General features: G+C 41.7%; 1 protein-coding gene across 2 annotated transcripts; it reads left to right on the top strand.

Annotated features, from left to right (window-relative positions):
* On the top strand, positions 1 to 27,644 carry LOC308406694 (pleckstrin homology domain-containing family G member 4B-like). 2 transcript variants are annotated; one of them, XR_013973577.1, is made up of 25 exons: positions 1 to 384; positions 8,912 to 9,109; positions 9,242 to 11,474; positions 11,567 to 11,770; positions 12,725 to 12,845; positions 13,000 to 13,093; positions 13,342 to 13,428; positions 14,156 to 14,272; positions 14,362 to 14,460; positions 14,571 to 14,722; positions 15,142 to 15,280; positions 15,973 to 16,095; positions 16,188 to 16,385; positions 16,588 to 17,303; positions 17,676 to 18,122; positions 19,078 to 19,327; positions 19,445 to 19,534; positions 23,193 to 23,519; positions 23,605 to 23,775; positions 23,932 to 24,109; positions 24,204 to 24,320; positions 26,054 to 26,332; positions 26,661 to 26,855; positions 27,118 to 27,180; positions 27,510 to 27,644. XR_013973577.1 is itself a non-coding variant. In XM_080897862.1 (25 exons), exons 1-24 carry the CDS (start codon positions 382 to 384, stop codon positions 27,154 to 27,156), a joined length of 6,621 nt encoding a protein of 2,206 aa, XP_080753988.1. In that variant the 5' UTR covers positions 1 to 381; the 3' UTR covers positions 27,157 to 27,180; positions 27,510 to 27,644. The 2 variants fall into 2 exon arrangements, 1 of the variants encoding a protein (XP_080753988.1); XM_080897862.1 differs by having other exon boundaries at positions 26,661 to 26,899.

Genomic DNA, 27,644 nt, shown 5'->3' with positions numbered 1-27,644 from the left:
TGTTTCCTCACGCAGACTAACCTGGAACATAACGGCCAGCACTTGAGGTGCCGCAAGAGGCAGAGAACAAACACAGAGACGGAAAAACAGATGCAGAAAACACAGTTTGCGCTGAGAGAGAGAGAGAGAGGGAGCGATAACAGGACAAATCACAGGCTGCGTGTGGACCAGCTGAATACTTGACCAATGCTCATCCAGCTTGCTTGAGGTTGTCCTGAGCCACTCAGCTGTGAACGAGTGTCTGTGCAGAATGGATTTTATTTTGGTTCAGCAGACAGCGTGCGGGAGCAGCAGCTTTGTAGACGATTCCCGTTCCTTTTGGATTATCTCAGAAATTGCCGATGTTGTGACAACCAGAAAAGGCAGAACCCAGAAAGGAAGATGGTAATGTGAGAGTCTGCTGTGTGTGCTGTTTCTCATCCAGAGTGAACATGTGAAGAATTAATCTTAAATGTTTTATGCACTCTACCTAAGCCCTGATGAAGATGAGTTGTTTCCAGGGTCTAATATCTGAAGATTTGCTGCGTTTCTCAATTTTTCACTTGTAAATCTTTGGATTATAAATTGGTTATCAAAAGATTTAATCAGCTAAATGACTGCTGGTAGCAACTCTAGTATATTTTCCTTTTTAACAGAGTTGAAATGAAACACATACGGTTTTCTCTCCTCACATATAGATAGACATGTAGATAGGTAGAGCAATGTCTCGTTTTTAAGTAGTATCGCCAAGTTACATATTTATTATGTCCTGACAAGTAGCCCTTTATGCTGTAACATGCATGTGCTCTGAGTGTGTCTAACGTATAGCATAGCTCCCATAGCATGCACTGGCTGCCGCTCTGCCTCCGTGTTTCGACTCAAGGTGAAGGTCTCAGGTTACTGAGCATTAAGGCAGATTTCACAAACCAGCCACTGTATCTGCCTCCTTCCACTCACTGGTATGTGAGATGTGAGTCATGCGAGCACCGAGAGAGCAGACAGCAGATCTTTTGAACCTCAGAGGTGCGATGGGATAATGTAAGAGTCTCAGCTTGCATGTCTTGTAAGCAGAAGTAAATGAATGAGCGTTGTCACGTCTCTACCTGGGCTGGAGAGAGGGTGTGTCCAGTTTCTAAAGTGGATTTAGTTTGGCACAGACCAACAGCACGGATGTTATGCAGAGAGCTAAATTTTAAAATGCCCGCCCAGCTCTCCTGTAGGTTTTATTTGGCAGGCCTCTGCATATATGTGTGTGTGTACTACTGTGATTTTCCCGCCCTCTTTCCTGCATTTTTGCCATGTCGTTGAAGCCAGAGTCCATTAACCCGACTATTCCTGTTTAAGGAGTGACCTCAATGTTTGGGTATTTGTTCCTGTGTTGACCAGGTTACACAGAGCATCTTTTTTCTCTCAGCTGAAAGATGTCTTGTCCTGTCCTGGTGACTCAATGGAAAATACGTAACAGTCAGTTCAACAACTCTGTTTGCAAAACTACAAATCAGCACCACACCTTTACCTGGGTAGCCCACTTGTATGTGTTGCTTTGGCTATAAACACAAAAACATTACTGATGATACTAAAAGACCACTAACTGACAGAAACTCTGAGCATGTTGCCCCAAATTTGTCTGAACATCGGCAGAGCTGCACACACACACACACACACACACACACACACACACACACACACACACACACACACACACACACACACACACACACACACACACACACACACACACACACACACACACACACACATTAAGTCCCATTAAGTCTTCAGATGTTTGTTCTGCATATGTGAAAGAAATCTTTGGGTTTAATTTGGCATTGTGTGTTTTAATGTTCAGTGTGGTTCATCCATGTTTTCACCTGTTTTAGAATAGAACAGAATAGAATAGAATAGAATTCAACTTTATTGTCATTGCATATGTCACAGGTACAGGGCAACAAAATGCAGTTTGCATCCATCCAGAAGTGCTTTAGTGATATAGATATATTACAATATATATTAGCAATAATATAGATATGTAAGTATATTACAGAAATGGGTCTATTATGGTATGTAATATGTACATGGTATGAAGTATGTGATGAATATGCTATAACTATAAGTATGTACAGGCTGTAGTGAGTACAAGCTATGTACAGGCTATGAACAGGATATAAATATGAAAAACTATACAGAATATGAAGTAAAGAACTATACAGAAATATGAGATATACAGCTATACAGAAATGGGAACTATGCAAGTTGTAAACACTTGTAGAATTAAAAATTATCGTATGATTATTTACACAGAACTATACAGTAGTGCAGTTAAGAGGCTATATAAAGTGCTAGTGGTTGTGAGTGGTGGTTCAGTCCATGTTATTATTGTGTGTTTGAGGGTACAGTTGTCCATTGTGTGTGTGTGTGTGTGTGTGTGTGTGTGTGTGTGTGTGTGTGTGTGTGTGTGTGTGTGTGTAGGTGGTTGTGGGTGTGTGTATGTCCAGTCCATGTGTTAACGTGGGTCAGATGTCAGGAGGCAGAGTTCAGGAGTCTGACAGCTTTGGGGAAGAAGCTGTTCCGGTACCTGGTGGTCTTAGTCCGGAGGCTCCTGTAGCGCCTCCCAGAGGGCAGGAGGGTGAGGAGTCCATGTGATGGGTGACTGGGGTCTTTGATGATTTTCCCAGCCCTTTTCAGACACCGCTTCCTGTAGATGTCCTTTATGGCAGGAAGTGGTGCTCCAGCGATGCGCTGGGCAGTTTTCACAACCCTCTGCAATGCCTTCCGGTCCGAGGCAGAGCAGTTCCCGTACCAGACTGTTATACAGTTGGTCAGGATGCTCTCGATGGTGCAGCGATAGAAGTTCACCAGGATGTCTGAGGACAGGTGGTTCTTTCTCTGTGTGGTCATTTCTGGATGTTTGTTATGAAATCTGCTGGTGTGAGTTACATTAAGCGCAGCTGTGAGCTAATTACAGATGAGACGAGTGTGTCAGTGAATGCTAAGCCACACTTTGATATAATAACACACCTCATGTGCACACAGCACAGACACGTCAACTCACTTGCGATGAGTTTAAGGACATGCTTAAAGTCTCAGCTCATTCATAAACCCCTGACGTGTTTTTAATGACTTAAACACAGGTCTCGCTGCCTCCTGACTGCTACTTTTACAGCCACCTTCATGCCATCCTGCTTATCAAGGCTGTCATGATTGGTGTTTGCCCTCCACAAGGTCCGATTTGCTGATCCCGGTGAGGGCTAGTAAATATGATGTCTGGCCATCTCGATGCCGTAGTGGTCGTGTATTGTGATTCCTTTAAGGCTGTGTTTTTCTCATTAATCTCATTGTGCTTCAGCTCAGGTGTCACTGTGTGTTGAGGTAGAGAGGAACGATATGTCACACTAGGTAAAAGAACCTGTGTGTGTGTGTCTGTATATATATATATATATATATGTGTATGTATATATATATATATATATATATATATATATATATATATATATATATAATAAAAAAGTTAGCTTTTCTTTTCCTTGTACCTTTTAGTGTCAAGGTGCAGCTTTTACACTAAAAGGTTCAACAGTTTACCTTTTAGGTACGTCCATTTACTCCTAAAAGTCAGGCTGCTCTGACAAAGGATGGAATTTGGTACATTTTCTCTGAGTAAACTCTTTTTCTGCTTCAGATTCCCAAGCTGTAAATAGCATCAGATAATAAATTATTAATGCAAACAAATGTTCTAAAAAAGACCAAGAGATGCTTTTGTGCAGCAGGAATAACTTCCTGTTTTGTACGAGACAACAGCAGTCCAGAGCAGCTACAGTCTAAACGTGAGCATCCAATTATTTAAAAAGCAAAGACATGCTCTTCAGACTTTTGGCAGATTTACGTGCATCGGTAATTTCAAATGGAGACGTTGTCAACAGTCAATTTCAGTTTCACAGATTTGCAAGATTTTCAGTTGCAGGTCATTGCTGAAAGATAAAAGTTAATTTATCATAATTTAAAAAACAAAGAAAGAAAATAGTTCTATTTAAAGGGAACTGCTTTCACAAGGACACTTACATTCATGACCTCACATTTTGTCCCATGGCTGGTTTGAGCCTCTGCTGTGTGCCATCGATTGTTCTGGTGGTGTGTCACGGCACAGCTTCTGCGTCAGCGCTAATCTATTTACAGCACAATTGAATTGTCCTTAAAATGACTAAATATGTCAGGTTGCCTTTCTTTAAAAGCATCTGTTGGTCAGCCTGAGTGTTTTTGTCATCATTCACTGGTTTGTTATTTTCAGTGAATGGGTCAACAGAGCTGCAGACTGAAGACAATTTTATCATAGCGTGACGTGAGCAAGGGAGCCCTTCCTGCTGTAAAGAAACACACAGAAAGCACACAACTACATACAATGAGAAAGAAATCCAAGAAAATTCCCCTCCTGATGGACGGTCAGCTGACAACCAGATAGACAGGATTCAGCTGCCTGGAGAGTTGGAAATTTCTAAAATTACGAATGGTGAGGTGAAAAGCTTTTCTTTGTGAACCATTGGTAAATGTTTATTGTTAAATACACCCATCCATCTTCTTCTGCTTATCCGGGGCTGCGTTGCGTGGGCAGCAGCCTAAGCAGAGAAGCCCAGACCTCCCTCTCCCCGGCCACCTCCTCCAGTTTTGTCTGGGGTAACACCAAGGCGTTCCCAGGCCAACCGAGAGATAAAATCTCTGGGTCTGCCCCGGGGCCTCCTACCAGTGGGACATGCCTGGAAAACCTCACCCAAGAGGATCCCAGGAGGCATCCTCGTCAGATACCCGAACCATCTCAACTGACTCCTTTCGATTTGGAGTAGTGGCCTCTGAGTCTCTCCCGGATGGCCGACCTCCTCACCCTATCTCTAGGGGAGAGGCCAGCCACCCCTCAGAAAGCTAATTTCCAGGGCTTGTATCTGCAATCTTGTTCTTTCATTTAATTTCGGCATCAATCCATCTGTCGATCTCCCACTCTCCTCTCTCCTCAACCATGAACAAGACTCCGAAATACTTAAACTCCTCAACTTGGGCCAATAACTCGTCCCTAACCTGGAGTGGAGAGTCCCCCCTTTTCCGTCGGTCAAGTACACGCTTAAATGTTGTCAATTCTCCACAGCAAGTCACAGACTATGTACAGGAGAATATGACTGTGGTGTCAATAAGAATTTACTGACCTCAGTTTCTCACTGATTCAGCATCTAGTATCACTTAAGATTGTTCCAGCTGGTTAAAGATCCCATTACTGAGCTTTCCTGCTTTCTCAGCTTTGTCCTCTGCTGAGGCATAACAGGAGGACACTTTCAGCTAGCCCAAATGTTTTCTCCACAGAGTGGACTCAGTGCATATCAATGCTTTGTACTGCAGAAGATGCAACAGAAGGTAAACATTGCATATTAAAGCATAATAATAATAATGAAGTTGTGCAGTAATTAATTTTTCCCTGTAGGCATAATTAACTGAGCTGCCAAATTTTGATTTAATTTTCACTTTCAAACACAGTTTAAGGTGTGACAGAAATGTTTTCTTGGCATATTACATGAATGTGGCCCACTGTATCAGGGGGGGAAAAATCCCCTGTGATGATATAGAAGTCTCAAAAACTCATGTATCAAATATGATACACTTACACTTAGCCATGAATGGAGCCACACATGACTCGTTCTGACCGCTGCTTAGGCAGCTGGAAAATTATATGTTTAGTTATCTGTTGTAGTGGTGACGCCTCTTTAAAAAACACAGTTTCACAGCATCTCCAGGAGCTCTAATAATGAATTGGAATGAAAGATCTCCTTCTTGTTGGGAATAGACAGGAATCCACATTTCTCCCACAGCACTTCTTATAACTGGCAGCACTAAAACCATTTTAAATAGTTCGTGCAATCCAGAAGAGAATCTGTGTATATCAGCTTCGATGAATAACCGCAGACATAAACACAGGAAATTGATTCTTTTAATGCTTATTTAGAGGTCGTGTCAGTGTCTGCAGAGACTTTGAGGTTTTGCTATCAGAGACGCCGGACTTGTTGGGATTCACATAGTTCTCAGGCTCTTTGCTTATAATGTATCACAAAAAAATTTATATTTGAGTGGATAATGATAATAGTGTTAATGGTTGACTGTGTTAATAACAAGAAAAGATTCAAATAAATTTTCCAAGGATGTCAGTGTTCACAAATACAACATTTTCTTGTTGATTTTCAATTTCTGTATTCCTTAAAGTCATTGCGCTGAACCTAAGAATAAATATCTGCATGTTTTCATTCATTCCAAGAAATAGTTTGTTTATGTCAGTCAGCAGGAATAATGGATATTAATGATCCAATCTGGACACTCTTTTTTTTAAACTGGATTTTCATACAATGGCACAGTTGGGATCATGCTGGTGTCCTAGTTTAGGGATCAAAGAGGGACAGCATGTAATCGCATTGTCCTTGGTTCAAATCCAACCCTAGACCTTTGGTGCATTGTATTCCCTTGTTCTTCATTTCTTGTCCCTTGCCACCAGAGACTACTGATGAAAAAGGAAAAATTCCCCAAGAAGCACATGGACTACAGGGATGTCACTGTGCACTCTTTTCATTCTTTAGTGTTAAGTATCTTCTTTTTGTCCAGACAGGAACCTCCTTGACATCAGGAATGTTCAAGGACTATTTCTGCTTCATAATGATACTGGACATAAATATTCAAACTGTCCTCAGCTCCAGCACTGGGACATCTTATCCACAGTAATGTGAGCCTCGTTATTTATTTCAGTGGCTGAGTGAGAAAGATCCGGGTGTGTATATAGAGCCATGTGAATCTGCCTAGCCAGAGAGACATGCCTGCGCAGTCCGCTAATACGCCGCATACTGGTGGCAGGCTAACCAGTAAACACATAAGTTAAAAAACACGCATTTTAAAAATTGCTTAAATAGGCATCTTTGTTGGTGCACATGCAGTAAATGGTGATTTGTCCTGCTTCTCACAGCTTACCCATCACCAGCAGTGCAGGCACAGCTTGAATCAGAGGCTTGTATATAGACCTCCACACCAGCATACCCTTTCACTGGCATCATTTAAGAGTTGATGAAGCTGGTGTGCTTTTCTTGGTGATTAAGACAGGAAAACCCTTCATTTAAAATGTATGTGCTATGAGCTGAATTTGCTTACACTTCATAAAGCGCTTCAGTCTGTACCCATCCATATCTTCTCTCATTTAGCACCCACCACCACTTTTTTTAAACACCCCCTTATCCTTTTCTTTCTTTTTACCCCAGTAGCCATTGTTGTGTTGTATCCCAGCAGGATGTGTCAAAGCTGACTAAACAGCTCTGAGTCACAGTGTTGTTTCTGAAGCTGTAGGCGCTATGGACTGGTGGAGATTCCAGCGTTCCTTGGATGATAATGTAAGGGGATGAGATGAAGAGGGTAGATGGCCACATGGTAAATGAGAACAGGCAGCAGCAAAAAAATAAAATAAGATGAAACCTTTAGGCACGTTATGCATAGAACTGAAAAAGTCACTTTTGAGAAAATGCAAATATGAATGCGTTAAACTGCTTAATGAAGACCAAAAGTGCCGCACAGCCCTTCATAGAAGTGGCAAGAAAAAGATACAGAACACATGATATCTCTTGCCTGTTCTCATTTACATGGTGGCCAATCCCCGAGCCTCATTCTGGTGGAGGTTTCTTCCTGTTAAAAGGGAGATTTTCCTTCCCACTGTTAAGTGCTTCCTCATGGTAGGTCATCTAATTTTGGGGGGATTTTCTGTATTATTGTAGGGTCTTTACTTTACAACTTAAAGGGCCTTGAGGCCACTGTTGTTGTGATTTGGCACTATATAAAAATACAACTGAACTGAATTGGTTTGAACACGAGACAGCGAGCAAGTATCAGTGTCAGAGGCGCTAATTCATCACACCAAAACACGTCTATGTCTCCATCTCTGCTTATCCATGTCTGTCACTCCAGCTTTGAATCTTTGAGCTGAGTGGTAAATAATCTTAATGAAAATATGCAGTGGACAGTGACTTTTACATTCTGGTTTGGCATGTATGAAAATGTGCTTTTTTCTTTCTGGCAAAACAACTATGCTCACTATATCCAGCTGTAATAAGATCCAACTTCTGCATGGAGATTCACACATCACTTTTCTTCTAAGCCATATAGCCCCCATGTACGTGTATATACTGTATGTGAACCCCAGAGGTCTGGTGCTGTGGCCTTTGCTGGTCTAAATAAAGAAGGGCCTAAAAGTGGGTAGTGGGCCATGAGTTCAGGTCAAAGGGAATGTGAAACTATAAACCAGGAGGCCTGTGAACCTCGGGACCAGGCATCACACACTATGTTTGCTTGGATGTTTGTTGTCAGGCCGGCTGCCTCGATATTCATTGATGAGCCTGAGGTGTTTGTGTGTTTGTGAAGCTGTTCTGTGAGCATGAGGACAAGGCCTCTGTAATTTACTGTGGACAACAGGCAGATGGAAGCAGCTGACTCCTGCTTTACTGCTGTTTAGTATTACTTTGCACTGCACTAAGTAAATATTTTATGCGGTTAACGTGAAGTCACAGTTTCGATACCTGATAAATTGATCAGTTGACTGTCAGAATATTTTATTAATCAGTTATCAAGCAAGAATCCCAGCATCTCAAAGGTTAGAAATACTGGCTAGCACAGATTTAGTCTAAATATGATTTCAGATGATAAAAATCAAAAAAGTTTAAAATTTTATTTTTAAATTGAGAATGAAATATTGATTGCCTGCACTAAGGTTCAACTTCTAAGCAGCTGAATGAATATATGTAAAAATGATGGAGGTGTTTGATTATTTTTTTTGTCACTGACATCATGATGTAATTCGGGAAATCAGTGGTATGAAGTTTCAAAAACTTGTTGCTAAGTAACATCTGTAGCTTTCTGCTCTCTCTTATGTTTCCAGAACTTTGATTCTCTCGAGGGATCCATCCAAAACCTTCTGTCTGTGCTGTTCCCGCCCTTTGAGGCCACCGCCCCCACGCTTCTCAGCCAGCTCTTCCAAGTCATCGACAATCATTATCAGGGAGACGCCCTTCGGTGCTTGCTGGACTTTCTGGTCCCAGCCAAGCACATCTTAGACACCGTGCAGCAGGCTGCATGTGTAAGTCATTGTTTGTAAACCCCAGTGGGATGCTAAGCTAAAGAGACTTTTATGTACATTCAGCACTTTTGTTAATATAGAGCAGAATACTGAGTACACTTCTTTCTGGTGCCCATGTCCTGTCCCCTTTAGGCTCCATACTCTGGTGTTCTTTTCGTCTATGAGGGCTGGCCTCTGTGCTTATGTGACCAAGTTGTCGTCCATCTTGCTCCCATCGACCCAGTGCTACTTCAGCCGGGTGATTTTTATCTCCAGGTGGCACCATTCTGTGACCAATCAGCTCGCATCGTGGTTTGCAGCCTCCTGGAAGACGAGGACTTATTGGAGGAATTAGTAGAGGAAACCCCAATTCCTGAAACTTCCTATCCTTGCATATTCAGCCTCGACTGGTTAGATGAGCTCAACAACGGCCGCCAGGGAACGCCTCTCAGCCGATGCCTGCTTGCCACAGAGCAGGGCGTGGTGAGGTTACCATGGGAACGGGTGGCCGTGCCTGAATTTGCCGACAGGCCACACAGTGCTAGGAGTAGTATGGCCTCTGCTCCTCGCTCATATCCTGCTTTGCCATCTCCGCTTCCTCTCCTTTCACCTCTTCCTAATTCTTCATCTAATCAATCTTTACCACTTATTCCTTCAAAGGAATCTGCACTCAAACTGCTTCCTCTAACCATTCAAAATTCAGTTTTAACATCTTCTTCACATCCCTCTCCCTTCTCCGTGGAGACCAGAATATGTCCAGCAAAGCACGGTATTGCTGTGTCGCTTTGCTTGGTTGATGTTAGTGCTGCTTCTTCGTCAAGGCTGATCAGAGTTACAGAGACTGAATCAGAGCCTAAGCCTTTAGGTTGGGTGTCCCCTAACACGTGGGATAGCCGCTTTACTGGGAAAGGTACAAGCACAAGACCAAGCACTGTTTCAGATACGTGGACCCCTACGAATACTGATCTAATTGTATGCAAAGGTCAAGATAAGGGTGCTGAAATCACAGCGCAAGATAAAGGTAAAGATAGAAACCTTCAAGATACCAGTAGAGGTGAGCCAGCACCCATTGTTGGTGCAGAAGGGGAATATATTGATATCCTTCAAGCCACTATGCTTTTCGGTAGAGCTCAGTCAATTAAAGAAGAAAAACAAAAATCAGAGGCACAAATCCAACCACATGCACAAATTCAGGGACAAATGCAGAGATATCTGCAGAGACCTGCACAAATCCAGCCACAGGATTCACACAGGCAAACACAAGGGCAGACGACAACACGGATGCCACCTCCCACACAGTGGCAAGCACCAGTGCAGCTACCTGCAAAACCTCAAACGCAAAGTCATCTTAGACCCAACGAGTCTGCAGAAAAAGGACCTCCATCCACTTTCAGTCCTTCCCAGCCTCACCACCCTCACTCTGACTTCACTGATCCCTCTGAGTGTATCCGGACTGTGCATTTCTCAGAGAAACCCTGTACTCCATGCATGAGAAGAAAACAGGGCGGAAAGGTTTCCAGGGCTCAGGAGCTGAGGTGTCGATACAGGGACTCCTACCAGGCTGCGCTGCAAAATCCCGTCACATTTGGAAAGGAGAAAGAGAAAGGAGCTGCATTAGCTGTGGTGGAGGAGGATGGTGATTTCTCACTGTGTAAAAACAGACAGGGGCCACTTGAGAATGAAACAAGGGATCTGTGTTTTAATTTTCAAAGAATGTATGGTGACTCTGGGATGCAAAACCACCGTCCTCAAGCTGTTTGTAAGGAGTCGGGAGAATATGACACAGCTCCGTATTGGAAACCAGGAGATATAAACATCACCCCCTGTATGGATTACAGGGGAATAAATGCTTGTCACTTTGGTGAGCTACCAGAGCAGACATATGATAGGACCACAGTGCCATTTAGGGAACCACTGGATGTAAACTCTGCCTATGGCAGTACACACAATGTGAATGGAACAAATTCAACAGTAGAAACACAGATGACTAACGCTAAAGCTCAGTCGAGCTCAAATGGACAGTCACGTGTCTCCACCAAACACCACGGATTACTATTTAGTTCGAATGAAATTTCTGGGAAGCACGTGACCCTCAAACCCTGCGAGCAGCTGCCAAACAGAACAAGTTCTGCGGGGAGCCCTTTCACAGCATCACAAAACACACAAGTATGCACATCGAATAAAAGGTGTTCATCCCTCTCCACTGCTGTTGTGGACACCTCAGAGAAGTGTGAACTGGTTATCGTCGATGGTAAAAATGTCAGGAGGAAAGAAAATAGCAACTCCTGTGCAGAGATTCCCCAGCTGCATGTGGTTAAATGTAAAAACAGCACCGCCTTCAGATTAGTTTCACCAAAGATCAACAGGAGGAACATGGCTGTTCTAGGTACATACTTAAGTCATTCTTCTCTGTAGTTGTCTTTGCGGTCATTTTGGTGTTGTTAGGTTCATTTTATTTTGTTTTCAAACTTTGTTCAGATGGTGATCAGCCTGGCAGCGCTTCCATAACTAGTAGAAACAGCCAGCAAACACAGAAACCATCACAGACAGATACACCTCTAGTGGCAGGGACACAGAAGACCTCCCGGCCTCCCTCTGTTCGTCCTAGACCTGACCACTTACCTCTAGGATCTCCAGACCCCCGAGCCCACCCCCTCTATCTGGGAGTAGCATCACTTACAGGTAATCAATTTGATATACAATAAATAAAATAAAAAGCTATCCATTAATATCCATGTGCACTGATTGAAGAATCATCTTGGAACATTGTTGCTCTTTCTCACAAATACCACTGTAAAAAATACTCCACTGGCCTTATGCAAGTATGCTCTCTGAGTACAGCATGCAGTATGCGGCACACCAGAAGTCCAGTAGCTAGCTGTGGCTTTACTAGACTGTTGGGTGCAGTTACACATCAGACTGCTTAATGACCTGACTGCACCTCTGTTGGATAAAGTCTAGAAAGGTTCAGAGCTGCAGTGTAAAAGCATCAATATAAAAATCTCATCTGCTATCTAATATATGACATTATTTCAGTGTGAGAGTCTGTATCTGTGATTTTATTTATTTATGAAAATAAATATTTTATTGTTTTTGCGCTCATAGAAAACATTTGCTTTGCAACATTTGCTGTGAAATTCACTTATAAAGTGTTGTGTTTAACTTGGAGGCATCTAACAGTGTGGTTTCAGAATTCAACCAAGTGAATTCTACAGGAAAATGTGAATGACCTTGCTCGGGTCTAGTTTGTTTGTCTTTGGTTGCTGCAATGTGTTGTTGGACTCATGTAAATGTGAAGCAGGCGACTCTACTGACCTGTAGTTAGAGGTCATTATGCAATGATGAAATCTTAAATATGAACACTGCTGCATAACCTATTACTCCTAATAGAAGCCTTCACTACTATGCATTGTACCTAGAAAACATTGAACCATCTGTTTGCTTCTCTCTTTTTTGATTATTATTATTCTAGACTTTGGTCCTCACTATTTTGTCAGCTGCAGTATTATTTTGCAAAGTTTTTCTCACTTTTAAACTTTTGAAAATATATCAGCTCGTTTGTGAAAACCCTCCCGCGTATGCGACATATTTTATTTTTATTTTTATCCTCATCTCTCCTTTCTCTTACCCCTCCAGGCGGCAGAGACAGGACGGGCAGGGCAGTAGTTGAACTGTATGGTGACCACCCGGGATGGCGAACAGCTGTAACAAGCCAGGAGATCTTCCAGATGCTGCTCTACTTCCACTCTATTACCAGGTAAGAAATGAATAAATCATTCAACCAAACACTTAAAATAGACCCTCTCTGCATTCACAGACCTGCTGGAAAGCAGGAGTTTTCTCATTTATGTGGTTGTCTCTGTTTTATTTGTGGAAATACTGTGTGCTAGTTGGAATGTTTGTTTTTGTAGGACAGAAATCAGAGACAGTGGGATGACACTAGTGTTCGATGCGAGGAAAACTAATCCTCAGCCGCACCTCTATAAAGCTTTGATGACTCTTCAGGTATGAAGCAAACAAACTTTCCTTATTACAGCTTGCTACAGCTGATCACAGGTAATTGATGTTTTATGTGTTAATCTCTGGCTGAGTGCTCCTGTTTGCAGATCATAAATACTGGGTGAAAGATCAAGTCCTAAAATGCATCAGCACCCTGCTTGTTTGCAAGAGAGCAAGAGATGACATTAGTTTTCAGTATACATCTGTTGATTTATTTGTCATGATTAGCTCAGTGGAGTGTTAAATCCTTGCAGGAGCAGCGCCCTCAAGCAGTGAGCAGTTTGGTTATGCTGGTGGACAAAGAGAACAACTTCAGACCAGAAAGGTGTCCAGGGATACAGGTCAGCTTTTTCACTCTTTACATCCATTTTTAAAAGAAAGCCCTCGTAAAGCAGGGGAGTTAAACATTAGGCCCAGGGGGCAGAATCAGCTCAGCACAAACGCTAATCCAGCTCACTGAACATCTGTGTGTATGTATTACATGCCATATATGTATATATTATGCATTATTTCTAAGAGTGCAAAAGCATGTGTGTCTAGCCATGCAAATATCTTACATCTTGAGACTCTTTGCATTTACAGTCCTGTTCCCCAGAAGACAATTTCTTTCTTTTGTGAATGAAATCTAATCTCCTATATGTGTTTGCAACTAGCAACAGCTAAATATTTTGTTAAGAGAGTAAAATATGTCATATTGCATGACTATCAGCTGTTGAAGGAAAGAACAGGTCTTTAATCAAAGATAAGTTTTCTTTATCAGATGTTTTGTTTTCAACGGTGTATAAGATGAACTAATTACAAAACTAAATAGATCAAAACGATCTGCTGTTGATCTTATAAGGACAATCATCTAAATCAAATACCAGCAAACACACCGAGAGGTCCAAAGTTCCAGTTTTGTCCGTGCACTAATTAGTTAAAATGAAAGCAAAAAATGTAGAATTTGAAGGATTTAATAAACCAGATTACATAAAGATCTACAATGTGTCTGCTAAAGGTGATAAGTGAACAATCTCCTGTGGTTAAATACTGAGTAATGACTTAAATATGTTCCTGGTAATTTGACAGACTGATATAGTGACATCAGTTAAATCGTTGCTGAAGCTGGTGGAGGTGAGTCAGCTGAGTTCACACCTGGATGGGACACTGTCTCGTGGTAACGTTGACTGGAAGGAGCTACATCAGGTGAGGCCGTCACATTATGATATTAACTGTTTCCATTTGTCCATGCCTGTCTGCCTTTTCACTGCTTAGCCACATCTTTTGTTCTGCAGAAACTCTTCCCATTTGTCTACGATCTGCATGTGGCCTCCAGCCTGCTCCTGAGAGCCATCAGCAAGCTCGAGGAGCCCCGCAGGACAGATACTGTACAGGTACTTGAACACTTGCCTTTGACTGGTTTTTCATTTTGTTATTTGGACCTTGGAAATTGAGGTTACCTTCTCCTCAGTAACTACTTCTTTGTTTGGTCTTTATGTAACAGGGTGTGCAGCAGTGCATGATAGACCAGAGGACTCTGATGAGGGATGTTCTGGAGGACAGCCGATTGGTCAGCCTGCAGAGAGAGGGTGGAGCTATCCTGGCTAGGCTAAGGAAGCAGAGCGACCTCAAATACCCCCACTGTGAGGACTTTAGGTAACCACGAATCATCCTAATGCTATGTTTGCAAGTGTAGAAAATCCCAGCTGTTGTCCTACAGTCTGATTCAGGTTTTGCTGTGAAACAACAAGTGTCAGTATCTTTCTATAACTGGCAATTAAACATTGTTAGAATAGCAAAGTGTCATCTTAACATCACATTTGCCGTAGTTTATTGAATATGAAACAACAGGTACAGGAAAGAACATGAGGCCAGACACACTGATTCATTTATAAGTAAGTGTTTTCCTACACTTTGAGTAGGTGCTGGCCTTTATCTTTTCAGGTAAGTTACATTAAAAGTGTGGTCTCATCTTCAGTGGGGGTGCTGGAGTACACTGAAATGTTTAAAATGACATTCACTACTTTTATCAACTTCTTTGTGAAGCCTTTGATGTTACGTTTTCCTCAATACAGTGATGCAGTGGACTCAGTGACAGGTCTGTACAACCACGTTGAGGAGCAGGCTCACGTCCTCGTGCAGCGGTCCAACGTGTCGCTGGAGCACCTGGAGTACCTGCTCCAACTCAGAGAGATGGAGGGGCACTTCACACAGGTACGTTGACTGATGTTCTGTTTACTAAGGTTAAAGGTTTCTTATTTGAAAAGGTATTTTTAGACTAAAGTTGGTGTAGGTCCTGTGATCCTGACATCACAAAAGGCCACTGATTCAGCAAGGAATTAGGTGGCTGTATTGAAGTGTAGAATTTCAGGATTTTTGTGTGTAAATAAATTGAAAGTATAATTTAGCTGTAATTGATCATATAGAATATAGTGTTAAAAAGAAAAAACGAGGGCTTGTGCAAGATTTCCTCTAGTTTGTGGCTTTTAATATCACTTCATTACAAATTTAAATCAGGCACTGATGGTAACTTATTTATGCTCTAAGTTGATATATATATATATATATACACACCTCAGTGTGTATATATATATATATGTATATATGCATACATATTATATATACATATATATATATTTATATAAACAGGTAATATGCAAACAGTTTATATTTTATTCCTGCTCTCTTTGTGTTATAATGCGAATGAACAACAAAAAAAAACTAGACACTAAAACATTTTAATTAACTCAGTGCTGCTTTTAACTGAGAAATGAAAAGCAGCACATTCAGTTTAGTTGCAGCTGAATATGCATATGCATATGCACACACTGGAGTCTGCACATATTCAGTTTTCTTATATGCTACATTACCAAATACATAACTTTTGTGTCTCCACCCCTATGTAGATTCAGCAGTGGTTTAATGAGGAGGGAGAGCACCATTTGTTGGAGGCAGAGTCAGTGGAGGACTCTGGAGACAGAATGGAGCAGATCCTCAACATCTTCACTGGTTTCCTAATTGAAGCTAATGTCAGTCTAAGATTTTATTTGTGATTGCCACTCTCCCTGTATTTGTGTTTGTTTGTGCAGCTCTCTGAGTCTCTCTTTCTGTCCCCCTGCAGGACCGACGGCACCACGCCATGTCTTTGGTGTCAGAGGCCGAGCGGCTTCAGCAGAGAGGGATCTCCTACCCAGAGACTGAGGCGTTCAGGGATTTTGTCTGTACCTTCAAGTCAGGCCTGGAGGACTTCCTATGCCGAGCAGAGGCGTGTGGCAGAGAGCTGCAGATCATGGTCAACGTGTGCGATTTTTGTGAGCAGGTTTGTATTTGATACTTGTCGCTTGTTGCTCTCATACTGCATGTTTTGCCTGTTTGGGAACCCCAAACTTTCATACTTTTTATCCTGTACTTTGCATTTTTTAACATCTGACTTTCTAGGTTAGAACTACTCGTTTTTTAAAAAGTAGTAAGAAGTCTTTTTCATTTACTTTTATTTAAATAGACATTTCTTTTATAAACAGGCTACAGCACTGTCCAGTGAATGCATTGATTACCTGGACCAGTGTCAGTCCAGAATCCATGCAGTGCAGGACCTTGAAAGCGCCTCACAGGTTAAACAAAGAGACACTCTGCTCCAAAACCAAGACTCTAGTCCAAACATTGCATCCCTTTGTCAGTTTGACATCCATACAGAGCAAGGCTCACATCCAACCACCACCGGTGTTTCCCCCTCATGCACCGACAGCTCCATCCTCCAGGCTTTCCATGACAGGTTCCAACAGTTCAGCCCGGAGAAATTCCAGGAGGTAAAGGCACAGGCCAGCTTCCTGCAGGGCTCCCGGGGGATGCGTGTCTGGAACTTTGCCTGGCTGAGAAGTCAGGAAGCCCGGCAACAGCTTCAGGAGAGGATGCAGAATGTGGATGAGGTTTATCACCAGCAACCAGATTCTAGCAGCTGGTGTGAAGGTCATTTTGTTGACGTGGTGAGCACTAATGTTCAGACAGCTTCTCCCGGCAGCCATAATTTGGTGGTACAATCAACCCCTGGGCCTCGGCATCCGCAGTGGGAAAGCATCATGTCAGGAGCGGTGGATTTAGGAAAGAGAAGACCGATCCTGGGCAACAACTGCGCTAATTCAACAGCTGTAGCCTGCTGTAACATCATCGTTAAACCTGAGGATTACAGTGAGGCTGGAATTTACCAGGGGTCAAAGGTCGCTCCACAATCTCCTCATAGGTAAAATAATTTCTTTGGTTGTCTATCCATCCCTCTTATTAAATATTTAACTCACTTTGATTTCCAAAGCAAGTCTCACACTCTTCTGTTAGATAATATTTGTAATATTTGGGAGAATTTCTCTGTGTAATAATAATTATAATCCAATTATAGTAATTGTAGATGCCCTGTGCATTATGTCATGGTATACAAAATTTAAACAAAAAATACAAAAAGTGTTTTGGATCTCCGCTGGCATAAAAAATAAAGATTTATGGATCTGAATAAACATTTAAGATGATTAAGAACCTTAAAGGCAGTTTTGAGTTGGTTTTCTGTAGCATGGCTGTGCTACAGAAGTAGTAACAGTGTCTCTGTGTCATTTTTATACAGGTCAGAAAGGAGAACAGAAAGAGAGGTGAAGAGGAGACAAATAAGCAGAGCTAGGAGCGAGAGAGACACTGCCGCTCTGTCTCAATCCCACACTGTCGGCTGCCAATGGTTTCCATGGGGACGGGGTTTTGGGGTGAGGTCAGCGAGTCAGGACTCATGTACCACACGAGTGGCAAAAGCAGGATCATCTACTCCTCCAGAGCAGCGAGTTCGAACCCCATCATCTTGTTCCCACCATGGTCAGCCGTCTTGTCGAATCCTCCAAGAAGCTCAGAAGTTTCAGATCTCCCGCCATGGGAGCTTCTGCTCAGAAGACTCCTGCATGAGCGACCACGGGACTGTGGGGGGTAAAGGGACTTCATGCTGCAAACACTCCAGCCTGCCCACTGGGAGGAATGAGGGGACCTGTTGTTTAGAGAGTCCACATGGGAGTGCCAGCCGCGCCCTGTAAGTCTTCTGTGTGTGGGTGAAATCATTATGGCCTATAGAGAATAAGTAATATTTGATGATTAACTTTAATTTGGCTCATCTTATGTGGCTCATGTGAGTCTTTCATGCACTCTTTTCTGTCTCTAAGCTGGCAATGAAGAGCTACAGGTACTGTCTGTTCACTTTCCCTCTGTTTTTTCCATCTTTGTGTCATGGATTGATGGAACGGGCTTACTGAGCACAGACTATCAGTGCTGCTATTACCTCACTGGAAATTTCGAATATCTTAAATACTGTGCTGAGAAACTTTGTTTGCAATAAATTTACATTTAACCCAATGCAGAAGAAGTTGGGGGAAAAATGTAGGTTCGTGGTGTAAATATTTATCTGTGCCCAGCGGGTTGTTTCCATAATTCACAAATGCTGGCTTTTTTTTTCTTACTATATACGTGACGGAAGCAAAATAATAATGTATCTATCTGAAATGGGAAAGATAGCTGATGATAAGCGTAACAACGAGAATGTACAGTACTGTGAAAAAGTCTTGGACCACCTCTCATTTCTTTGTATTTTTCTTCAAAGAAGTTTGTTGTATTTTTTTAATAACTAACAGACTGGTACACAATCATTCATTATGATAACTCAACATTATTGAAGCAGTGTGAGGTCATCTTGACAGAGAATAAAACAAAAGGCAGCCAACATCCGAAAAAGAAAACACTTTCAACCTTTCAACCTCAGAACTGTACACACAGATTTTGCCTTATATACTGTATTCCCATTTATGTTTGCACATTACAATAAACCGCTGCACCTTTACCTATATTTGTAGGAAAATATAAAAAAAATAAGGGCCGGTCAAAGACTTTTACACAGTACTGTAGTTATCAGAAGATGTCTGCACTTTTTTTTTACCTGAGCATGTTAACATTTGTTTAGAATATTTTGTATGATTATATCCTCCTGTCACCAGGAGGCTGCAGCGTGTCATGGAGGAGTTGGTGTTCACAGAGAGGGAGTATGTCCGCTCCTTAGGCTACATCCTCACCCACTACCTCCCCCTAATGGACAGACTAGACATCCCCCAGGACCTCAGGGGCAAGCGAGGGGTCATCTTTGGCAACCTGGAGAAGCTTTATGATTTCCACAGCCACTATTTCCTGCCAGAGCTGGAGGCCTGTCCAAGGGAGCCTGCGATGATGGCCCGCTGCTTTCTCAGACACGTGAGTAACAACTCTGTGACTGCGTTATACTTTTTCATACAATATTTATTCTACATAATGTTTTTACTTCTTCTCAGAAAAAATTTTCACTTTACATTAAACTGTATTTTTCCACAGAGTAAGAGTTTTGGTCTATATGCTTTGTACAGCAAGAACAAACCTCAATCAGATGCCCTGATCCTGCACCGTCCCCATGACATCTTCAAGGTTAATTTACGTCTTCCTGTCAATGAAAAACTTTTAAAGCAGTTTTCTAACTTAATGATGTAAAGGAGATTTACTGTATTTATTATAACTCTAACTTACAACTCTAAAAGAGCTGAGTGATTAAAAGTATTCCACAGACAACGTTTTACCCCTCAGCTGAAGGGGCTGATGGGCTATTGTTGTTACCCACTTACCCCGTTACTGGCAGGTGGAAGGGAGGTGTGGAGACCCAACTATGTGAACATGATAAATCAAGAATGAGGCACTGTAGGATTTTCAAATCGATACGATTAGGGATGGGTATCGTTTAGGTTTTATCCGATACCGGTGCCAAATCGGTACTTTTGAAACGGTGCCGGTGCTTAAACGGTGCTCGAACCGGTGCTTAAAGAATGGAGAACACAAACTTTGTCCAAAAACCTCTCATGTTCAGCTGGTTTTTTTTGTAAAAAGATAACAATGCTAGCCTTTTCTGCAGCTATGTGGCATATATGGTATCACTCTTGGCTGGAAGCAGTGCTTAATCAATGGAAAAAACACAAACTTTGTCCAAAAACCTCTCATGTTTAACTGTTTTCCAATTTTTCTTTGGTCATTTTAGCCTTTTTGGCAGGGTGAAGGGAGTATCTGCCATCAAACAAGAAGACAGCCGCATGTAGCTATGATGATGTTTGCTAGTTCACCTTACATGCATTAATGTAATAACGTGGTTAGCCTACTCAACGTAAATTACACACGAACAACATTAAGCTACTCACGCAGAGAAGAACGGCTGCTGCTGCATCATCATCCTCATCATTTCTGCTACACTGGCAGGGCTAGGGGCCAGGACAGGGGCGGAGCGTGGGGGTGGCTTACGGGGCTTAAGCCCGGGTTGTTTTGTCAGAAGCCCGGGGTATTTTGGAGTGTAATTTTTTCATAGTTAGATGCCTGGCTGACAACTGTATAAAACAAAAAGTACACACAATATTCGAAGCACATAGTGCACACTGTGGGAATTTACGACTGTGCGTGAATCCCCCCCTGATATTGGTATGATCCAAGCTCAGGCACTAAGCGACTGAGCGAGGGGGCGGGGGGAGCTGCTGCCCGTGAGTGCGCTGTTGGAGAGACGGAGCCAGCCATACTAAGGAGAGCTTAAGTTTGACCAGGTACCAAAGCAAATCATTCGTACTGTACAAATAATGTAAATATGACGGTGCATCACGAAAGATTGATATGAAACTGATCACTTGACCAATATTACGTTACTTGCTCTTCAAGTGAATCAACAAATGGCGAAATGAAAAGCCGAACAAATGCTATTTTTTAGAGAGTCTTAGCTTACGTGTGTTTATTTCATATTTTCAGTTCTTACCCTCCCCGACTAAATCGGTTTCAGTTATGTACTGAAACATAAGAATGGACATTCGAGGGTTCTTTCAAAGAAAAAACTCGGGTAAATGTTATTTTATATATCATGCTTACTATGTTGTTCAGTATATTTCTATGCAAAACAAGAGGGATTTCAGTACACAGCAGGATATTCACATTTGTAACCAGATATTTACACTTTAGGGAGAAAACATAAAACATTTTTACTGTACAACATCAATTTAGAGTAAACTTTTGTTTTAGATAAATATTGAAATATATTTTGAATTAGTTAAATGTCAGAATAAAGAGAGACAGAGCTGTCTATTTTTATCACTTTCATTAAATTTAGGAGTACATGTACACTAAGTTTATTGTTAATTAATAAAAAAAACTCCAGACGATTCCATTCTGAGCTGAAGAAGCTTCTGATAGGTTAGTAGAGTCCATGTGAGTAAATTGGTGGCACAGCTGTGGATGCATATAAGGCAAAACACAGAGCCTGTTTCTTTGACATGGGAAAATCAAGAGATGTCAACCAAAACACCAGGAAAAGAATCGTGGAGCTCCATAAGTGTGGCTCAGTTTGAATACAATTTGGTGCCATTTGCAATTAAAAAACACAGACAGTTTCTCTCTTTACTCTTAAAGTTAACAAATATGTTTTTATATTTATCAATCTAAAAAAATAAACATTTAGTCTGATTTGATGTTACAATTAAAAAAGTGTTTTTATCTGAAGAGTGTGTAAATATCTGGTTTCAACTGTATATTTGATGATTGTCAGCACAAAGAGGGAGAGAGAGGAGCAGAGATTGAGATGGAGAATGGGGACAGAACAGAGATGAACAAGAGCAGGTGAGACACACATGTTAGTCAAATGGTTGCTTACTAAAAGTATCACTGTATCATAGGTACTCATGTATCTCGTACCTAGTGTTTCTTTTTAGGTTTGCTATTTTTCAAATTCTATATTTATTAAGTTCTGCAGGCTTGTTTGCACAACAAGGCTAAATAATTATATAAACTTTTCTCAATCTAAATATTGTACTTTGGTAGAATTAAATAAATAAGTGTAGTGCAGGTCTATGATGATTTTTAGTGCTACTATCATCTAGTTCTGATTGTGGTTATGTCTTGGTTAAGTCCTCAGTAATCCTGCTTTTGAACTGTTGTAGTCCTGTTTTAATTCTGGATCAGTTCTGGGTCTGGTTGAATTGGGGTTTAGTCCCTGTGTCTTGATACAGCCCCGACTTCGTTCTGTCTCGCTGCTCAATTAAAAAACTAGTTTAAGGTGTCCTGCATGTGTGATATATATATTTCCCTATATGAAGTCATTCTTTTTTGAACAAAATTCAAAACAGAGCCTATTAATCTTTCAGTCATTTCTACACCCCCCCCCCTCAAAAAAAAAAAAAAAAAATCCCACATGCATACTACCCTTTAGGGCTAAGCCCCGGGTGTTTCAAATGTCTGGCTCCTCCTCTGGGCCAGGACTCTATTCTTCGGGTTTTTGGGGGATGTTGCTCCGGGTCCGATAACTGGCAACCCACCCGACGTGCACGGTGTGAGGTCTCGCAGCAAGCTATCAAATACCGCGCATTTCTCGGCTTTTAAAAAAAAAACCCGCTATGCGTCGCCAGCTGTTTAATCGGATTCTTGGTGTTACCTCCTTTGACAGTATCAGCTTAAAGCACTTGTTGCAAGCTGCTGAGTTTGCATATTTTGCTGTGAAGTACAGCCAGACTTTTGACCGCTTTGCCTTGGGCATTTTTAATCTGTAGCTCTGCTCTAACAGAACGTACGTACCTGGCCCCGCCTACTATCCTCGGAAACGTAAAATGATTGGCTAGAAGTGTATCACAGCTCAGGAAAAAAAAGCACCGAAATAAAGCACCGAAATGTGCGCTGCTTTTCGGTCTGGTTACTACCGTTTATGTCAGAACCGGTGCCATCATGGCACCGGACACCGGTACCCATCCCTAGATACGATAGATGCACCTGGTAAAAACAAATTCTAATCTGTGTGACCTCGATCTCACGATCGGGGCTTTTGAAAGTTTCAGAGTTTTCTGAAAATCTGGTGTTTGCGGTAACTCAAGAAGGAACCTAGGCACCTAGGATGTTCAAACTTGTACCATAAGTGCATTTTCTAGGAAGCGTAGGGGTAGCAGTATGTTTAATAATGCACCCTTCCAAGGTATATAAGAACAGCTCCCACCATTGTCCAACAGCTACAGTAGGAGTGTTTGTGCCATGCTTTTACTTTTTAGACTTACGCTCTACCTTTTCTGTTCCTTCACAGAAGAAGCAGCAGGAGCTGGGAGACATGATGGACCTTTCATCCTACCTTCTGCGCCCTATCCAGAGAATTAGCAAGTACAGCCTTCTGCTCCAGGACATGTTAGCTTTGGCTGGCTCATACAGGCCAAAAGATATAATCCAGGATGCACTGTGCACTTCTAATATATGCGCGCAAAGCGTGTCCGGCCCAGCTGTGTATGTGCCTGACCTGACGAGCAGTGAGAGGGAGCGGGAGAGGGCCGAGATCCAGGCTGCCGCAGCTCTGATTCGATTTCAGATGCGTCATGGCAACGATTTACTCACCATGGATGCCATTCAGGATTGTGATGTAAGATTTTAAAACGGGAGGCCGGGTCAACTTAAATTACAGTTGTTGCATGACAGTGACAGTTGCGTCCCCTTTTTTCTGTCAGGTGAATTTGAAAGAACAAGGCCAGCTGATTCGCCAGGATGAGTTCACGGTTTTCTTCAGGAAGAAGAAATGTGTCCGCCGCGTCTTCCTCTTTGAAGATCTGATTCTCTTCAGCAAGACCAAGAAGACGGACATCGGAAACGACGTGTACATCTACAAGCAGTCATTCAAGGTCTGCACATGTCCTTGCTCATCAAAGGGTTGTCAGAACCTAAACAGTCAACCCTTTTTGAACCTTAAAACACAATTTACAAGGAATTACATGTCAATGCTGCTTGAATCCTCCAGGATGAGAAATTTCTACATCTCTTTCTATTTTCTTCTTCAGACAAATGACATTGGGATGACTCATAACTCTGCTATGAGCGCTCTGTGTTTTGAGATCTGGTTCCGGAGGAGAAAAAGTGAGGACACCTACACTCTGAGAGCCTCAAGCGTGGAGGTGAAGAAAGCCTGGACCACAGACCTGGAGAGGATACTCTGGGATCAGGCTGCTCATAGTAGAGGTTGTGACAACATACTGTCTTTATTTAGCATTTGACCCAGTGCACGGTGCTTCACAGGTTTAAAAACATATTGTGAATCTACGTTTTGTTCCAGAAATGCGCATGCAGGAGAGGGTATTCATGGGAATGGACCGCAAGCCATTCATGGATATTCAACCCAGTGATGCTGCAATTTGTGACCGAGCTGTCAGCTGTGTTGTTACCGACAGAAGTAAGGAGCTGCACATACAACATTTTAAACTAAATTCCACTTCATCTATCAGATATAACATAACAATTCAGAGTTCTCTTGCAGTCTTGGTGTTATTTCCACCCTTTGTACTATAGTTTTAGTTTTTTCAGTTAATTAAAAGTTTAACATTTAATTCATCCATTTAACCCTCCCAAAAGGCTTGAGGTTGACATTAGGTTGTAATTATTATTGTGTCATGGCTCTGGGGATGGTTAGGAATTAATTGAGTTGAAAATCACTATAATCCATTGCAAAAAAAACAAAAAACATCATTCCTTTTCCACAGCTGATATGCTTGCAATTGGTGTAACACCACCAAAGTGTAACATTCCAATTGGAATCTTTACACTAGTAAAGATCCCCTGGATACAGGAAATCTGATCAAGGGCTGTGTCCTGAAACATATTTAAGTTAAATGTGACAATAAAGGCACTTTACGTGTTATTTGAAAAACTTTAACTTACAGTGGGGGAAATAATTAATTGATCCCTTGCTGAATTTGTAAGAATTTGTAAGTGAACAGTCTCATGTCATGTCATTGAATAAAATAAGTATTTGATCCCCAAGCAAAGCTTTAGCACTTGCTGGAGAAACCTTTGTTGGCAACCACAGCAGTAAGATGGTAGTTGGTCACCAAGTTTGCACACATATCAGGATTTTGGCCCAATCCTCTTTACAGAAACTCTTAATCCTTTATCTTTCTTGGCTGTCAACAGATTTTGTATATGGCTGAGGTCTGTGACTGGCTAGGCCACTCCACGACCTTAACATGCTTCTTTAGCCCGACAGTATGGGTATGGTATGGGGTGTGTCAAAGATTTTACGCCCATTGAGTCATTTACATAAAATGGGCTTGTTCTGCCCAACTGCCTTCAGATCCTCCATTGTAGTTTGGACTAATCCACCACCTTTCTCATTATCACTCCCACCTAATGAAGCAAGATCCTGCATGGAGCTGCAGACTAAGCGCAACTGATTGTCATTTGTATTTCTTCCATTTCCAAACAGTCACACCAGCAGTTGTCATCTTCTCACTAAGATTCTTGTTGATTGTCTTGTAGTCCATTCCAGCCAGCAGGCCTGCAATCTTGTCCCTGATGTCCTTTGCCAGCTCTTTGGTCTCGCCCATGGTGGGAGAGCTTTATACACATAACAATTTGAGATCAGGAGTATCTGTAATTAACTGATGAATACACTGATTGTAATCTGTGGGAACCACAAATCTGGCTGGTTTGTAGTGGATCAAATGATTATTTCCTCCACTGTGCATGTATCACTTACAAAGAGCACATCAAACAAAAGCTATTATAATTGAGGAAGCGCTGAAATACTCTCAAAAACTACTTTTTTGTATTTTTATAAAATTCTTTAATGAATTGTTTTTAATCAATTGCATATCATTTCATTCTTCTTGTTCTATCACATCACAGATAATTTTGGGGAATGGGGGGCTGTGCATCAGTTTGGTCTTTGTTGTACTAAACGTGTTATAAAGCGCTTTGAGGGTCTCGAAAAGCGGTATATAAATGCAATCCATTATTATTATAAACAAATTTTTATAGCACTGATTTTATTGATTGCCCTGACATTTGGTAAAGCCCACTAATCCAGCTACGGAGAGAATACTTTTTCATGTGCATGTACTTCAACAGTCCTCATTGCTCACTAATCAAGCCCATTATTGTCTCATTAATATCTATGTATGTCGTCAGTCCCTGTGGCGTGTTGTTCACACAGGGGTTTAGACTATCCCCGACCTCACTCCATTGGCTCTGGCAGCACCACCTCCACCACCCTCAGCCAATCGTCTTCCTCATCCGGCCGTGGCTCACTGCCCCCTGCCGGACATCCCGGGAACCTGTCGCAGGGCGTGGATGCCAATCCAGCTGTCTGCTCCTCCCCTGACGCTGTGACTGACAATGAACTCAACAATCATCACCTACATCAACATCACCTTAACTATGAGCAGTGCAATGATCGCCATCCACTGAGTGAGTTTATTTTAAGGTTTTTTGTTCCCTATAGAGAGACGTGTTTGTTTGCTGCTGACTTTTTAACTTACTAGTATTCAAACAGTAAATGACTAAATGATAAATCAGAACTAATCATATGGTGATTATCCTAACATAGAGCAGTAGTTATATTTAAATCCACTGGAGGGTTTAAGTTTATCTTTTAGTTTGGCCCAATCTAGTGGCACAGCAGTGTGAAAAACTGCAGTGCGATCTTTACTAGGTTTCTATTTTTTTCTTGAACATCACTATGAAATGTTAACTTATATCAGTTTGATGTCAAAAAACCTGTTTTCTTTCCGTGTAGTGGACAGCACCGAGTCTTCTGAGGAGTGCACGAATCTCTTCAGCAGCTCGGAGCACAGCTGTCTGTCTGCCATCAGTGGCGAAATAGTGGACGACTCCTCCTGTGTATCTCAGAATTCACAGACCCACCCACAGACCTGTCGGACACCCAGCCTGAGGCGAAGCAGCTCACCGACAGCTACCAGAAAGAAGCCAGGTGTAGCTCCCAAACCTCCTCATCTGGCTAATTCTCAAGTGCAGGTGAAGGTGTAACAAGGCAACCTGGTGAATTAGTAAATGAGCTGAAAATTATGGTCTCAGCGTTTCTCAGGTTGTTTTTGTAGCTCAGTTCATTAGCAGGTCTGATGCAGCAGTTTTCCAACATGACGATTCAGTGTCATTAAGAACTTAAGTTATGCAGTTATGTTTTGACTTTTTTATTACATGCTAATATATTTGAGTGGTTTCTTGTTTTGCAGGGTGATGCACTTATAATTGGAAAATCAACAGAAGTTTAATATTGAATCCCCAGCAGAAGAAAGGCAGGTTAAATTCTACATTTATGTCATTTTTCTGTGTTTTTTTATATTAAAAAAGGATACTATTCATGTGTATGTGGTAGTGCATATACACGGGGGGGACAGCATTTAAAATTCCTTAAAAAATTACGAAACCAAGCCCTAGCTTGAAAGACATACACCATAAAACTTTCTGTTGTTAAACCTTTAAATTTGAATAACAGCAGCTAACCTTATGTTGGTCATTTAATAGTCTTTGAAGCCTAAGGACACTTCTTAAAGAAATAGTGACAGATGTGGTTATATCAGTGGCACAGCATTCAGAATAATATGTGCTTTTAATATTTTTACAGATTGGACTTCAACTCAGGCTGGTCAGTCCTGCTGCAGTCACCCAGCAGAGATGGATGAACTATCAAAATGAAAAATATTATGTACAACCAGACTTTGTCATTTTAGAGGCGTTTGGGGTTTGCTTTTGCATGTGT

This window comes from Rhamphochromis sp. 'chilingali' (genome assembly GCF_963969265.1).
Source record: "Rhamphochromis sp. 'chilingali' genome assembly, chromosome: 12".
In the NCBI taxonomy this organism is placed as follows: Eukaryota; Metazoa; Chordata; class Actinopteri; order Cichliformes; family Cichlidae; genus Rhamphochromis; species Rhamphochromis sp. 'chilingali'.
Note: the sequence above shows the minus strand (reverse complement) of the source record. Positions and strands in the feature narration are given on the sequence as shown.

What these genes read in the sequence shown, in the direction of transcription:
- LOC308406694 (XM_080897862.1), top strand. An exon ending in GTTTCCTAATTGAAGCTAAT is followed by an intron (nt 16,096 to 16,187) that starts GTCAGTCTAAGA and finishes GTCCCCCTGCAG; the next exon opens with GACCGACGGCACCACGCCAT. An exon ending in GCTCCACAATCTCCTCATAG is followed by an intron (nt 17,304 to 17,675) that starts GTAAAATAATTT and finishes ATTTTTATACAG; the next exon opens with GTCAGAAAGGAGAACAGAAA.